The following is a 16,640-nucleotide window of genomic DNA, read 5'->3' as shown; positions in this document are numbered from 1 at the left end:
ACACACACACACGCTTGCTGTAATTTTCTGCACATTACCAGAAATTGTTACCTGAGTGCGTTCCAATGCCGAAACGGAGGTCCTTTTCGCGACGGAAATGCTCCAAACTTTGTGTGTGTGTGTATAGTAGGTAGAGAGGAATAGTTTCCTACTAAAGCTTTGCTGAAATTCACCCTAATACAAGTGATTAGGGGCTGAAAACAGAGAATTTGCAGCAGCTAGTAGAGAGAGAAAAAGAGTTTTCTACTACTTTACGCGATGAAACTTCTCCCACAGCTGCCTATGACCATGAGAGGCCTTGTTCTAGGTGATGGGTGCACAGATGCTCCACATACACCACAAGGTGCTGCTCTCAAGCTTCAATGGAGAGCTTCACTGCGTAGAGGACGTTCAACTTAGGGGGGGTAGTACACTGCCAACCTGGCAAGAGGGGGAGGGGTTGCTCTCTTATAGCCTCCAAGAAGAGGGGGCGCTAGCATGGAGAGAGAGAGAGAGAGAGAGAGAGAGAGAGAGAGAGAGAGAGAGATTGCATGGGAGAGTGTGCCAAGTGGCACACTTACTTTAAAATTTAAAAACCATTCAACTTTTGACTTTAAAAATCCTATGCTAGTTAATGAAATGTGCAATTAAGTGCACAACTGCACACATAGATGCAACCAATTAAATTGTTAGTTGCTCCCCAGCGCAATGTCGTACCGACACTGCTCTGGCATTACCTATTCATACCTGTCCGGCCATTTGGTCCAACGCAAATCATTTGAGAATACTTTAACTAACTTATCCTAAGGCCGTAAAATACTCAGGCCCTAGGGTTATTATTCTAAGGACCCCATCTCATTCCTGTGCTTGCACTAGCGCGCGTAATTTTCTGAGCCTGAAATCCGAGGCTACTATCTACCCCTTCATTGAAGACCCGATTCCCCAATCGCTAGGGCTTCAGGGTATTTTCTGCTAGGGTCTCCCTGAGGTGCACTGGCACAAACTTGGGCGCACCTAAGGCCCCAGAACTGCTAAATCTATTCTGATGTGCACACAACTAATTAGATAATTCTTTTCTCGTAAATAAATTAATTATTTACAAAGTCTGACTTAGTTACATCCCTCTTGGTTCTAAACAGTTGACCTCAACTGTAGAACGTCAACATAATTGTGCAAGATGTCTGGGTAGTCCTTAAGATCGGACTCAGTCATCCACTTTGCATCTAAAGGAGTGTAATTCTTGAACTTGACTAAATACTTTCGATGTAGACTCCCCGACTTGAGTTGTCTCTCCGAGTGGTGTATTATCTGTTCAGGTTGAAGGATTTCCTCAGTCTCTTCGACTTCTGGAGGATCTTCTTGTACTGGCGCCACTGGAGGAGGTCCAACATATGGTCGGAGGAGACTGACATGAAAAGCATTATGGATGCGCTAGTGAGAAGGCAAATCCAATCTGAAAGTCGCATCATTGACTTTATCTGTAACTTTGAAAGGGCCGTAAAATCTATGGGAAAGTTTGACAACTTTCCCTTTGCCGACCTGCTTTTCCAATCTCGCTTTCTCAAACCGAAGCAGGACATATTGTCCTTTTTCTAGATTGAGATTCCTTCTATGCTTGTCTGCTTTTCTCTTCTGTTGCTCTTGAGTACGAAGAATCGCTTGCTTTACTTCTTGATGGGCAATATCAATATTGCGCACAAATTCATCTGCGGCGAAGATGTTTTCTTTGGTAACCATAATAGGAAGTAAGAGTGGCTTCCCATAAATAATTTCCAAGGGAGCTTTACCAGTTGAGGAATGTATGGTATTATTATACGCAAACTCAACTATTGGTAAGTACTGTTCCCATTCGGATTGTCGTTCCGAAACATAGCACTTGAGGAGATCTAAAACAGTGGCATTAGCGATTTCGCTTTGACCATCTGTTTGAGGATGATAAGCTGATGAAAAATCAAGCTTAGTTCCCAAGTTTTCGAACAATGCCTACCAAAATAGACTAGTTATGCGGGGATCTCTATCGCTGACAATAGTCTTTGGCAATCCATGGTGTTTAAAAATCTGAGCTAGAAATATTCTAGCCATGTGATCAGCTTTGATCGTCTTCTTTACTGGAAGGAAATGTGCTTGCTTACTGAATCTGTCTACTATAGTCCAGATTGCATCATTTCCATTCTTGGACCTAGGAAGATCCGTAATAAAATCCATGGCAATACTTTCCCATGGCGTGTTAGGCACAGAGAGCGGCTGAAGCTTGCCATAAACTTTATGTCTGTCATTTTACTTTTTGGCAGACTAAACACTCACGTACATGTTTTTCAATGTCCACACGGAGTGTTGGCCAAAAGAAATACCTTTCGAGGGCACTAGTGGTGGAAGCAATTCCCCGATGCCCGGCATAAGGAGAATTATGTGCTTCATCCATCACCTTCTGTCGTAAGGGCTGAGCTATGCATATTGCTTGTTGACGATAGAGCGTATTATCCCTAATGGAATAAGGTGGCCTTGAGTGACCAGCTTGAGGATCTGCCTGAGGATCTGCCCAAATTGTGGCGAAGTCTGGATCTTGAGGATACATCTCGCTGAGAGATTCTAGTTCTTCATGATAAATTGTTGTTAGTGCATTGATCTTTAGACGCCTGGAGAGAGCATCTGCAACTGCATTCTTTGTTCCAGAAGTGTGTAAAATCTGAAAATAGAACATTGAAAGAAAGTTGGCCAATCTCATCTGCTTTTCTGATAACTTTCTCTGTGTGAGAAAGTAGCGAAGACTTTGATGATCTGTCTTGATAATAAAATCAACTCCTAATAGATAGTGTTTCCAAATGGAAAGAGCATGAATTACTGCCATTAGCTCTTTCTTGTATATGGAGACATGCAACTCTCCATCTTTAAGGCGCCAACTTTCATAGGCTATCGCGTGACCCTCTTGGTTCAAAACTACTCCTACACAATCTCCAATGCATCGCAGTATACCTCGAAAGGTTTGCGAAGATCAGGGACGGTGAGAACAGGTTCGTGACTGAGTAGATACTTAAGCTTTTCGAAAGCTTGTTTTTGTCCAGACTCCCAATGGAATGGAATCCGCTTCTTTGTCAGGTCATGGAGGGGACCTGCTATCGCGGCAAAAGCTCGAATGGAACGCCGATAATAGGAACAGAGGCCAAGGAAACTTCGTACATCATGTACTGTAGTTGGCGTAGGCCATTCTACAACTGCTTGAATCTTATCAGGGTCCATTCTCACCTGATTGTGAGATACTATATGGCCCAAATAGTGGATTTCTTTTAGAAAGAACTCACTCTTCTTAGCATTCACAAATAAGTTGTGTTTGCGTAATTCTTCAAACACTAAGGCGAGATGCTTATAGTGTTCGTCTTCCGTCTCTGAGAAGATTAAGACGTCATCAAAGAAAACGCCTCTGAAGCTTCTATATGAGTGGAAGATTCTATCCATCATTCTGTTGAATGTGGCTGGTGCATTAGTGAGTCCAAAAGGCATCACTAAGAATTCATACAACCCGAAGGTTGTTCTAAATGAAGTCTTATGCACATCCTGAGGAGCTATGCAGATTTGATGATATCCGCTCTTCAAGTCTATACGACTAAAGACACTTGCTCCTTGTAACTTGTCAAGAATGTCGTCAATCCGAGGGATTGGAAATCGATTCTTGATTGTGATCTTGTTTAGAGATCTATAGTCTATGCACATGCGGAATGTGCCATCCTTTTTCTGTACTAGCAAGACAGGTGAACAATATGGAGAAGTACTAGGTCTTATTAAGCCCTTCTCCAAAAGTTCGTTAACCTGCTTAAGAATTTCCTCTTGCTGCATTAGACTAACTCGATAAGGGGGCTGATTTGGAGGAGAACTTCCTGGGATCAAATCAATTGTATGATCCTCAGGTCGCGAAGGTGGGAGTTCATTTGGAAGTTCATCTGCGAAGCAATCTTTATAACTTTCTAATAACTTAAGTCTTTTTTGCTCTAAAGAGGAAGAAAGTTGTGAAACAGACACATCTCTCTCTCTTGCAAAAATCAAGTACCCTGAAACACACTTTTTCATTTCTTTCTTGATGGCAATGTGATTGGTGATAGGGATACGCCAATCACCTGCATCTGCAAGTACAAGATACTCCTTTCCTTTATGAGCAAAAGATAAGGTTTTATGAACATAGTCAGGAATGGGATGCATCTTGTAGTGCCAAGGCATTCCCAAGATAACATCGCATCCTTCAAGTGAAGCCAGTAAGAAAGACTTTTGATCCTTGTAGTCGTCGACCTTTAGATTCAACTTCCCTATGATTGGAGTAGAGGTTGAGTTTTGCCCTTTGAAAGCAGATTGTGCTTGAATAGAAACTCCAAAACGATTGGGCTGCAAGTTCAAGTCATCGGCTAGCTTGGTAGAGATGAAGTTGTCTGTACTGCCAGGGTCAAACAAAATGAGAGCCCGTTGGTTGTTGATGCTACCCCATGCTTTAAGAAGAGCTCTTTCTTTTCCATCCTTGGTTGTATTTCCCTGTACATCCAGGACTGCATTGGAAGAGGGTGGTTGTGGAGGTTTGGTAGGACAGTCACCCTTCATATGACCAACTTGTCCACACTTGAAGCATCTTCCTTCACTAATGTAAGTTCGCAACTCAGCAAGAGAGAGATATCTCCCTTTCTTGGGCTGATTTGGCTTTGCTTCTGTTTCGGAGGCGATTCTTTTCTTCTTTTGAGAAGAAGAAGTAGAGGTAGGTTGCTCATGGAGAGCCTTCTGCTTGGCATGGTAAGTGCTTTGCTCCATCTTCCTGGGAGTACCCTTGTCATGTATTCCATCAGCTATGCGGGCTGATTCCATAAGTATCTGCAAGTTACCTCGAGGGTAAAGCTTCATAGCCTTTTGCAAGGCTTCATGCAATCCTACTTCAAACTTGCGCATCTTTTCCGAATCGTCAATCTTCTTGAATGGAATGACTTTCAAGAGAACGTCCCAAAATCTATCCACATAGCATGAAACAGTTTCGTTCTCCGACTGTGAAAGTCGATCCCATTCTTTCTTTATCTCTTCCTCATAGTCTGGAGGAAGGAACTGTGCGTAGAACTCCTTGAAAGCAGTCCAATCTTGGGGTTTACGATCTTCCAGGATAAGGGTTAACCACCAACTGCTGGCGGTGCCTTTCAGGTACATACTAACATGGCGAAGCTTGGATCTTTCTTTAAAATTCCCTTCAACAAATGCAACTTCGAATTGGCGGATGAAAGCCAACGCTTTGTCATTATCACGCCACCCATTGTAGGTGACGAATTTCACATCTTTGTCTCCCGACTTGAATGTTTTCTGCCTGTGGTGCTTCTTCTTATGATACTCCTTCTTTCTATGCTTAGACTCCTTATGGACAGGAGTCTTTTCCCTTGAATGCACTTCTTGCTACGACGGATCTTCCAGGAACATGTCTTCCGGAGCAACTATGTCATCCAGATCCTTCATGAAAGAGAACTGAGGGAAATCAGGAGGATCTTGCTCTTGAACCTTTGGGTTAAACCGCACATGACGTTCTGGAGGTTTCCTGTGCCTCTCGTGCATGCAGGAGGTTCCAATCAAAGGATCTTTCCTTGGTTCTGGTGCCTTTGGGTTCAGCGGGATTTCTCCCGACCCCATCGGCATTTTCTCCTTCCCTTTCTCAAGAGTATGGAGAATCTTTTGGACTTCTGAATGGGAGAGAGCTTTTTGCAACTCTTCCACCTGCTGTTGAAGGAGAGAGAACTCTATCTCGCGTCCTCCCATTTCTGCAGTCTGCCAAGAGTCGTCAATCCCTTAAGGAAGAGAGAGATGACCTTGCTCTGATACCACTGTCACAAAAATACGGAAGCGAACACTGATTGTTAAATACAATTTATATACTCAAGAGACTTTGGAGAGACAGAGAGAAAGCTTGACACATCATTGGGGACCAGAAGATGGGCTGGTCCCCCCCCATAAAGAGAATATCTTTATTACTAAGAGAGAATTCTTTACAAGCACGGGAACGGGGCGAAAGCCTGTCCTCTATTCTTTCTTGTCCTTCTTCTTCTTCTGACTGAGAGAGTAGAAGAACTGCTCTCCTGACTACTAAGAGGATCTTTCCTCTTCTGTGAGATTTTGGGAAGCTCTCGTAGATGAGAATCTATCTTCCACAAAACTCATCGGAAGTCTCAAAAACGAGAGTCTATCTTCCGCTAACTATGTCTCTTCGGACATAATCATTCCTGCAGTCAACCCACGAAGGAAACATGCAAAACACACACACACACGCTTGCTGTAATTTTCTGCACATTACCAGAAATTGTTACCTGAGCGCGTTCCAATGCCGAAACGGAGGTCCTTTTCGCGACAGAAATGCTCCAAACTTTGTGTGTGTGTATAGTAGGTAGAGAGGAATAGTTTCCTACTAAAGCTTTGCTGAAATTCACCCTAATACAAGTGATTAGGGGCTGAAAACTGAGAATTTGCAGCAGCTAGTAGAGAGAGAAAAAGAGTTTTCTACTACTTTACGCGATGAAACTTCTCCCACAGCTGCCTATGACCATGAGAGGCCTTGTTCTAGGTGATGGGTGCACAGATGCTCCACATACACCACAAGGTGCTGCTCTCAAGCTTCAATGGAGAGCTTCACTGCGTAGAGGACGTTCAACTTAGGGGGGGTAGTGCACTGCCAACCTGGCAAGAGGGGGAGGGGCTGCTCTCTTATAGCCTCCCATAGGAGGGGGCGCTAGCATGGAGAGAGAGAGAGAGAGAGAGAGAGAGAGAGAGAGAGAGAGAGATTGCATGGGAAAGTGTGCCACTTGGCACACTAAGTGGCACACTTACTTTAAAATTTAAAAACCATTCAACTTTTGACTTTAAAAATCCTATGCTAGTTAATGAAATGTGCAATTAAGTGCACAACTGCACACATAGATGCAACCAATTAAATTGTTAGCTGCTCTCCAACGCAATGCCGTACCGACACGGCTCTGGCATTACCTGTTCGTACCAATCTGGCCATTTGGTCCAGCGCAAATCATTTAAGAATACTTTAACTAACTTATCCTAAGGCCGTAAAATAATCAGGCCTTAGGGTTATTATTCTAAGAACCCCATCTCATTCCTGTGCTTGCACTAGCGCGCGTAATTTTCTGAGCCTGAAATCTGAGGCTACTATCTACCCCTTCATTGAAGACCCGATTTCCCAATCGCTAGGGCTTCAAAGTATTTTCTGCTAGGGTCTCCCTGAGGTGCACTGGCCCAAACTTGGGCGCACCTGAGGCCCCAGAACTGCTAAATCTATTCTGATGTGCACACAACTAATTAGATAATTCTTTTCTCGTAAATAAATTAATTATTTACAAAGTCTGACTTAGTTACACTGCACATGGACAATCTGAAAGTGAAATTGTGACAAGATGTTCGTCCACTGCATTTGCTTTTCTGATAGGTGCTTTTGTGACAAGAAGTACCGTAAACTCTGATGATCTCTGAAGACAATAAAATCCGCTCCGAGTAGGTAATGTCGCCACTGAGTAAGAGCATTGATAACCGCCAAAAGATCTTTCTCATACATTTGTATTGTCAATTCCGGCCTTGAGAACAATCGAATCTCGTAGGTAATGACATGGCCTTCTTGCATTAAGACCGCACCCAGGCTACGACCACAAGCATCACAATTATACTTCAAATGACTTCTGCAAGTCTGGCAAAGTCAAAATTGGTCCTGTAGTCAATTTCTCTTTCAATGTCTGAAAGTCAGTCACCTCTGTGGGTCCCCACGAGAAAGGGACTCCTTTCTGCGTCAACAAATGCAAAGGGAAAGCAACCTCTGCAAACTTTCTAATGAACCGCCTGTAATACGAACACAAACCCAAGAAGCTTCTAACTTCATGGACATTCTTCAAATCGGGGCAATTACGAATAGTCTCTATCTTGACCGGGTCCATCTACACTCCTGCTTGCTGCTGACACAATGTATCCCAAAAAGTGTATCTCTGGTAGGAAAATTTCACTTTTCTTTGCATTAATCACCAACTTGTGATCTCGTAATGCCGGAAAGACCTGTAGCAAATGTTCTCTATATTTTGCCTCATCCTTGGAGAAAACAATGATGTCGTCAAAGAAAGTGTCAACAAATAATCTATACTCTCGAAAAATCGTGTCCATCATCCGGTTAAATGTCGCTGAAGCATTGGTTAGGCCAACAGGCATTACCAAAAACTCAAATAACCCAAAAGTCGTCCGAAAAGCTGTCTTGTAGACATCTCCCGGTGCGATTCGGATCTGATACACTCTTCAAATCGATCGTGCTAAAACACGAGGATCCCTGTAGTCGGTCAAGAATATCATCGATCATGGGAATCGGAAATCTGTTCTTGATGGTGATTTTGTTGAGAGCTCTATAATCGATGCACATTCTCCAAGATCCGTCTTTCTTCAAAACCAACAACATTGGAGAGCAATACGGTGAAGTACTAGGCTAGACAAGCCCCTTTTCCAAGAGGTCTTTCACTTGGTTCATAATTTCTTCGTTCTGGGCTCGGCTCACACGATAAGGTGGCTGGTTCGGTGGTGTGCTTCCAGGTATCAGATCAATGGTATGATCCTCAAGACGAGCGGGTGGTAACTCGCCTAGAAAGCCCTCTGAAAAGCAATCGGCATGAGTGTGGAGAAAATCTTGGCGTTCTTTATCAAGTTCAGACATATTTGTCCTATTCTCATCATTCAACTCTCTCAAAAAGATCAAGTAAACAAACAGACAGGATTTCATTAATTTTGAAACAGCCGAAGCCGATACAATAGGGACAGACTCGCCCTTAAGTTTTACATCAAGTACAATGGTTTGGCCCTTCTATGTAGTCAAAGTCGCTTTTCTCGCTCGATAGTCGACCACGACGTTGTTCTTATGGTACCAGGGAATTCCCAAAAGGACATCACAACCTTCCAAGGGCATTATGTAGAAGTCCTCCTGCCCCAAATACCCCTGACAATGCAACCGAAGTTTGCCAATGGCAGGTGTAATGGCTACGTCCCTGCCGGGTGCCGCTAGAACTGCTTCTGCTAGTGGTCCCATCCGATCGGGTGCGATCTCTAGCCGCGCCGCCATTTCACGTGAAATGAAGTTGACCTTAGCTCCTCCATCAAAGAAAATCAGGGCTTCTTGGTCTTTCACTTTGCCCCATGCTCAGCAAAGTTCAGTACTCTCGTCAATCGTGCTTGGTCGTGCTTGGGTCAGTACCCATGCAATCTGGAACCAGTCCTGCTTTCATCTTGCCTTTTCGTCCACGTTCCTGAGCTGCTTTCAAAATCTCATGCATGTCTTCATCCTTGTCGTTTTGTTCCTTTGGTGCCTTTTTAGGGCACTTCGCGGAGATATGCCCAGTTTCCCCACATCCAAAGCACTTCCCCTCTTTGATGTAGAGAGCTCTCTCTCAAAGAGTGAGCTTGGGTCGTGCATCCTTTTCTTTCTTTTCTGGGTTGCTCTTTCTCTTTCTACTTTCATTGTTCGAAGTTTGTTCGGTCCTTTGCGTCATGATTTCATCTATGGGGTAGGTCAAACTGCCTGAGTAAATGGCAAAATCCCGTTTCGCATGACTCATCAATTCTAGAATGGAATTTGACTTTTGCTCTAAGCAGTGATCTCGGATCTCTGTAGGAAGTCCCAAGGTAAACCACTCAATCTGTCTTTTGAACGAGATCTTCTTAAATGAAGAGGCTGGTAGAAAAGAGCTCCAGAATCTCTCGCAATATGCGTCCAATGTATCCTTCTTGGTCATCCGAAGATGGGTCCAAGCAGTTCGTATGTCGCATTCATACTCCCGAGTCAACCAAGAAGAAATAAAAAGCCTTTTAAATTTCAGCCATTTAACTGGCGCTGTCTTGTTCAATAGAAGCGTGGACCACCAAGTTCGAGCATTTCCCTTGAAGTAAGAGGTAGCCCTCCGAATCTTTAAGTGCTCTGAGTGACGCCCTCCAGAGAAAGCTATGTCAAACTGTTGTATGAAGGCCAATGCCTTCGAAGCATCTCGATATCCAGAAAACGTGTCAAATTTAATTGACTGTCCACCTTCTTTAAACTCTCGAACTTTCTTGCTTTTATCCTCCAGAAAGTCATACTAGTTGGCTTTATAGAAATTCTTCTTCTTTGCATAAAAGCCGTTGTCGTCAAAGTCCGAACTATCCGAAGACGAGTCCTCTGTAGAACTGTCAACAACTGGGCGAGATTTAGACTGCTTTGCCTTTTTCTTGCCCTTTCCGAAGCTTTGCTTTTGATTCGCTTTTTCTCTTTTCTGTCTTCTTCGCTCGAGTCAGAGGAGCTAGAAGAACTGTCAGAAGAAGAAGAAGAAGAAGAAGAAGAAGAAGAAGAACTGGGTACTCCTTCAAATGGCACATGCTTCTTCTGCTTTCTTGCCGAGGCAAAAGTAGACTGATGACCCAAGCAACTCGGGAAGTCAGTTCCTTTCTTTCGCTTTTTGTCGTGCTTTTTTGCTTTGTTCTGCGCGTCAAAAAGCTGAGAAATCCGTGCATCAACCGTCTCTTCTAATTCTTGCTCTGTAAACATCCTTGGAGGAGGAGGTTTCTTAAGTGCCGGATTGAGGGGTGGTTCTGTGGTTTGCCGCCACTGTGAATGCACCTCGTCGAAGGAGGTCTGAGTCATAAATTTTGCAAATTTCGGGTCTCTCGCAAAATTTAGCATCATCTTTGTTGCATCGTCGATCAATCGTCGACGCTCCACCTCTTCGAGCTCTGCCTAAGTAGACCGAGGTGGGCCGTACTCCTTGCGTGAATCTTCTTCGTGATCTCTTCCCGCATCTCCAGATGCAAAGGAAGTCGATTGATCTCTGTCTGAATCCATAAGTGGCGCGTAAAAAGGATTGGATTTCCCGATAGAAGAGAAATCCGCGATCTGATACCATTGTAACAGACTTGGACACTCCAAGTCAAGATTCTACCGCGACACGACAGGAATTCACTCCAAACAATTCACGGTTCACAATTGACGGTTCACAATTGATTCGACACGGCCTGGCGGAGTTCCGTGCCTAGAGATATTGGCCCCACAGACTGGCGCCCCTTTCGGTATTTCTTTTTGTATTAATCTGTTGCACAAAGTACACGGAGTGGCTGGGTCTCACTCTCAGACTCTGCGTCCAAATGCTCTGAGAAGTGGGAGCCCAACTACACTTATAAAGAGATTACAAGGGATGCCAAAAGCAGAGCCCCAAAAGCTGGCCATAAAAAGCATTCAAAAATAATGCATCTCCTCTCACAAGGCTTGGTAAAAAAATAAAGCAAAGCTTTTTTTAAAAAGTCTCAAGCATTGCGTAAGAACTGCGTAGCCAAAAGCAGGCCCAAAACTGCCGCAAAACGCAGGTTTCCGTACAGCCTGCTTTTCCGTGAGATGCGCCGGTTTTTGCGGGCCTGCCACGTCAGCAATTCAACACCAGCAGGGCAGTTGTGTGTGTGTGTAATGGCAGCCACGTCACCAATTTGTGACAAATGTTGGCTGATCTTATGGATGGAATCTGGAAATGCTCGTGTGACTTGTTGGATCTGCGACGGGACAGCAAGGTTAGGGCTGAAAACTGAAAACGCTGGAGCTGATGGGGTTTTGTAGGTTGATCTAATACGGTAGCTGGTGCAAAAACACTAGAGGATGCCAAGGTGGAACCAAACATAAAATATTGTAACAGACTTGGACACTCCAAGTCGAGAATCTACCGCGTCAATACAAATAAACACTTCAAAACAGTTCACAGTTCCCAATTGATTCGACACTGGCTCGGCGGAGTTTGGAGAATGTGCATCGATTATAGAGCTCTCAACAAAATCACCACCAAGAACAAATTTTCGATTCCTAGGATCGATGATATTCTTGACCGACTACAGGGATCCTCGTGTTTTAGCAGGATCAATTTGAAGAGCGGATATCATCAGATCCAAATCGCGCCGGGAGATGTCTACAAGACAGCTTTTTGGACGACTTTTGGGTTATTTGAGTTTTTGGTGATGCCTTTTGGCCTAACCAATGCTCCAGCGACATTTAACCGGATGATGGACAGGATTTTTCGAGAGTACAGACTATTTGTTGGCACTTTCTTTGATGACATCATTGTTTTCTCCAAGGATGAGGCAGAACATAGAGAACATCTGCTACATGTCTTTCAAGCATTACGAGATCACAAGTTGGTGATTAATGCAAAGAAAAGTGATTTTTTCCTACCCGAGATACACTTATTGGGACACATTGTCTCGGCAATAGGAGTGCAGATGGACCCGGCCAAGATAGAGACTATCCGTGATTGGCCCGATTTGAAGAATGTCCATGAAGTTAGAAGCTTCTTGGGCTTGTGTTCGTACTACAGGCAGAGGTTGCTTCCCCTTTGCATATGTTGACGCAGAAAGGAGACCCTTTCTCATGGGGACCCACAGAGGTGACTGCATTTCTCACATTGAAAGAGAAATTGACTACAGGACCAGTTTTGACTTTGCTGGATTTGCAAAAGTCATTCGAAGTATATTGTGATGCTTGTGATCGTAGTCTGGGTGCGGTCTTAATGCAAGAAGGCCATGTCATTGCCTATGAGAGCCGATTGTTCTCAAGGCCGGAATTGACAACACAGATATATGAGAAAGAGCTTTTGGCGGTTATCCATGCTCTTACTCAATGGCGACATTACCTACTCGGAGCCGACTTTATAGATCACCAAAGTTTACGCTACTTCTTGTCATAGAAGCAGCTATCGAAAAAGCAGATGCGGTGGGCGGACATCTTGTCACAGATTCACTTCTAGATTGTCCATGTGCAGGGACAGAAGAACTTGGTGGCGGATGCTTTGTCCTGGTAGCCGTTGGTCCTGGCTATTTCTGCGATACACAGCTTTGTGGATATGGCCGATCAGTATGCGCATGTACCACTAGTTGCTTGGAGCAACTATGAGTGTGTACAACCACATTGCCTCTAAGAAGAGGAATCGCCTTGGGGTCGAGTGGGCCAATGATTTGGTGTTTGTGAGTGCTAACTTGCGCATGCTTTCGAAGAGCATCACACACAAGGCAGATCCCTTCACTGAGTGGGAGATAGTACAAGAGAATCCATCTACAGCCGAGACACTTCTGGAGAAGCTAGGGGAGGACCGCGAGGCCTCATATGTCAGTGATGACCTCGACTATGACAATGATGTGGAGATTCAACAGGCCAGCACTTCCGAAGTTTGATGATCACTCTAGACTCTAGAGTCTACAGTCTACTCCTCTACCTAGCCCTTTACACTTTTGTTTAAACTTTACCCCCTTTTACTTAGTCTTTTTGTTATCCTTGTCACTGAGATCATAGATGACACTAAAATTTGACTCATTTTGAGCCCTTGTGGCAAGTACTTTTCATTTTGTATCCATCTCGATTCTCGTGCCATCGATGTTTTATTAGCACATTTGCGTCTATATGACCCGTGTTCTTTGGTCTATTTAGTGTAAATTTGTGGTCAAAGTGATGCTCTATGTGTGTGGCATGTGTGTAGGTCCTTTTTTTTTTTGTTGTTCCAACCCCGTCCCCGTTCTTAACTTCTGTCGTCCCGTCCCCGTCCTCGTTCCCGACCCCGACCTACCGTTCCATGCTACTATGCCACTAGAATTATCATCAGTACCCAACATCAGTAATTTCCACCGCATGAACCCTTTTTTCCCAAAGTGCATATGAACCACCTCTTACACTTATTTATGAATAAGTGACTTTTCACATGCCAAATCGTGGGGAATTCCAGCATGCTGCTCAACCCATCAACTTGCACCTATATATGGGACCCCATAGCAAGAGGCAAAAGACACAAAGTAAGAAGACCAAGGAGCACAGAGCAAGCAGTGCACCGCAGGACCCAGCATCCCGTTTTCCTCAGCATCCCCAGCGTTTTGAATCAACAGTGTTTTCAGCCAGCAGCGCTTCACTTTTCCATCGGCGTACTGCTGCAGTACCATTCCCGATCAGCATCGTCTCATCGCGGTCAACTTCCTCGTCCTGGCAAGATCAGTATTTTCAGTTTTCAGCCCATAAAACAGCCCACGTTTTTCAATTTTCAGCCATCCTCGACTTCCTCGCGATGGATCAGCCCAATAGCTTCGTCGCACGACTCAAATCCCATCATCATACCTAGCGTTTTCAGATTTCAGCAGTCCAGCCCTTTAGCCTCGACCTCGATGTCGGCACCGTCGTCGTTTTCATCGTCATAGTCACCGTCGATATCATCGCCGTCGACAAGTACCATTGCATTTAGAACCATTGTACCAGACTTGTGCAATCTAAAGCAAATACCTCTTTAGCAATAGAGAGGGGGGCACTTGGAGGGGGGTTTGGGACCTCATCTGGTGTCGTCTCTCTCTCTCTCTCTCTCTCTCTCTCTCTCTCTCTCTCTCTCTCTCTCTCTAGCACTCTCATGCACTTGCACTCAAAGTTTCCACTCTTTGTTTTGGTCATTGCACATTCTCTCTCTAAGTAAGGAAGGCTCTGCCTTCCGCTAAGTAAAAGGAACCTTGAGCACTCACTGATCACTCATCCTAAGCTTACACCATCATTCACTTCCGCTGCACATTACAATTCCAATGAGCGTACTTATTGCCGTTCAATTTTTTGCTTGCGCTCAAACAAGGGGGGGCCATGTTGAAGTTGCAAGATCGAGAAATTTGAGAATCCTTCTCGACCGCAGTAAAAAAGTCACAAAATAATCTCCAAACAGTTCCTCAAACTCATACTCAAGCCGTACAAAAAGAGGGCTCTTTGTCTATAGCCTCCAACCTCCTCGCCTCTTCCAAGCCGCTCCACACCCTCTGCGTAGAAAGCTCCACACAAAGTGCGCTCCTCTCTTTGATTTCTCCAAAGCTAAAGGGTGCTTTACACCCCTCTCTAGAGCTCCAGACTCCAAACACTGCTTGCCAAGGGGCCTCGAAGACCTCCTTCCTAAACACCTCCACCAAGGGCAATTTTCCCTCTCACCTTCCCTAGCTACCCTCCTCTTCCACACCTCCGGTGTTTTAAAAGGCTGAGCTCCTAAGTGGTAAGGGGGGGTGACATGGCTGCAGAGAATGGGTATTTTGAAACGCTAGAGACAAAGGGGGGAAGTGTTGTCGGTGACAAGGGAGGTGATTCTCTTCATGGCTCTACTTCTCAACTTGCTTGTCTTCCACCAAAGCTCTTCAAGCACAAAGCTTCACCAAGGGCTCTTATACCACGTCAAAGTGGATCGTACCATACATGGGTATGCTATAAAAAAAACATTACAAAATCATACATGGATTGGACCATTAATCATGCTTGACATTGACATTCAATAGAAATAAGAGCAGCCACTGAAACAGTTGTTAAGACAATGACAGAGACAAAATTTATATTTGATCCATCGTTCCTGATCGAATATCCAAGACAGGGACCTGAGGCACTTATTGCTTACACGAGGCAAAACCTTAAGAGCTCTGAACCTCACATCTTACTAGATATGAAATGCTGTCCCATTCTCTGTGTTCATGATGAGGCAATGCAAAAGACGGAACACATACCTGCGCTTCCTGTTTCCCTGCCCAACTTGATAAAGTCCATAGAAGACAACAGCAGTAGAGACGATAAAGATAGAGACACCACCAGGGCCAGAACTGGGAATCCTACGGGCATAACGGACAGCGGGGAAGCCACCCGGCGGAGGCCCATCCTGCTGCACGGGCATGTCCTTCACGCTGGTCATGCCCTTGCGGCGTCTTATCAGAAGCTCCGTCATGGCTGCAAGGCCTCACGATCTCGCTGACGCTTCACGACTGTGGTCCTTCCTCGCATACAAACGAAAAGAGTACGTATCCGTTTAATGAACTTCAGCATTTATGATTTCTCCGTTTAATTCCAAAATGTAAAACGCACAACTTAGGGACACCCAAATTGCACACAGCTTGTGACGAGTTGTGAGCCTAAGCCCTTCCAAGTGGGTATGGCATTTCCTAGGTAGGGGAAAACCGCCGGGTTACAATGGCAGTTTAGCGAGGTGAGCGATAAGCTACTTGGAGGAGGAGACTCCAAAGGGAAGACCAATGCAAGTCCTGTAGTACCTGAGCCTCTGGACAGAGGTACTTGATCGTTGTCACACCCATAACTAGTCAACGAGATGGGTCTGTCAAGGGCGCTGCCCTAGGAGTGTAGATAATTATGGCCTCTTGGGGAAGCAAAGCCTCACGTAATCCAGAGGAAACTAGTGACACAAGTGTCTGGCCTAAGAGCATGGGTGCATAGTCTCGGTTGTTCTTCTTGTGCATTTTTTTTGGTGTATGAGGGGAACAGTCGAGAGTGCCCAAACCCGACTCCTAAAACAAACAAAAAATCTTGTAACAAGTTATAGCCTATGCTTGATAGATTTGGGGTTTTTCATATGGACGGCAGTGCGATCTTCCACCAAAAGCTGCCAACGTCACTCGCTACTAAACAGACGAGAGTAATGCTGTGTGCTAGTCTCCACCCAAGCACGCTATCTTATAGCCTCCCCCTAGCATACAGACTATCCTGACCGTGTCGGTGGCCTTGCTCATAGAAACTATGTACATTATCCCCCCCTCCGCCCCCCCTTGGAGAATCGTTTTCGTCCTCGAAAACAAATGTAGGAAAACGTTTCTTAAGTGCGGAGACATTCTCCCATGTAGAACCT

The 16,640-nt window shown here is 44.7% G+C and overlaps 1 protein-coding gene across 1 annotated transcript in view; it reads right to left on the bottom strand.

Annotated features, from left to right (window-relative positions):
• Positions 1-15,810, bottom strand: part of LOC147459369 (NADH dehydrogenase [ubiquinone] 1 alpha subcomplex subunit 13-B-like) — a 50,198-nt gene extending 34,388 nt beyond the window's left edge. Inside the window, exon 1 of the mRNA XM_086510649.1 lies at positions 15,514-15,810. Coding sequence (XP_086366775.1) covers positions 15,514-15,728 — 215 coding nt within the window. The 5' untranslated portion in view covers positions 15,729-15,810. The remainder of the gene's footprint in view (positions 1-15,513) is intronic.
• Between the last annotated feature and the right edge of the window lie 830 nt (positions 15,811-16,640).

Source organism: Adiantum capillus-veneris, chromosome 4 (genome assembly GCF_014529385.1).
Source record: "Adiantum capillus-veneris isolate H3 chromosome 4, ASM1452938v2, whole genome shotgun sequence".
Lineage (NCBI taxonomy): Eukaryota > Viridiplantae > Streptophyta > Polypodiopsida > Polypodiales > Pteridaceae > Adiantum > Adiantum capillus-veneris.
This window is presented reverse-complemented; position numbering and strand designations above follow the sequence as displayed.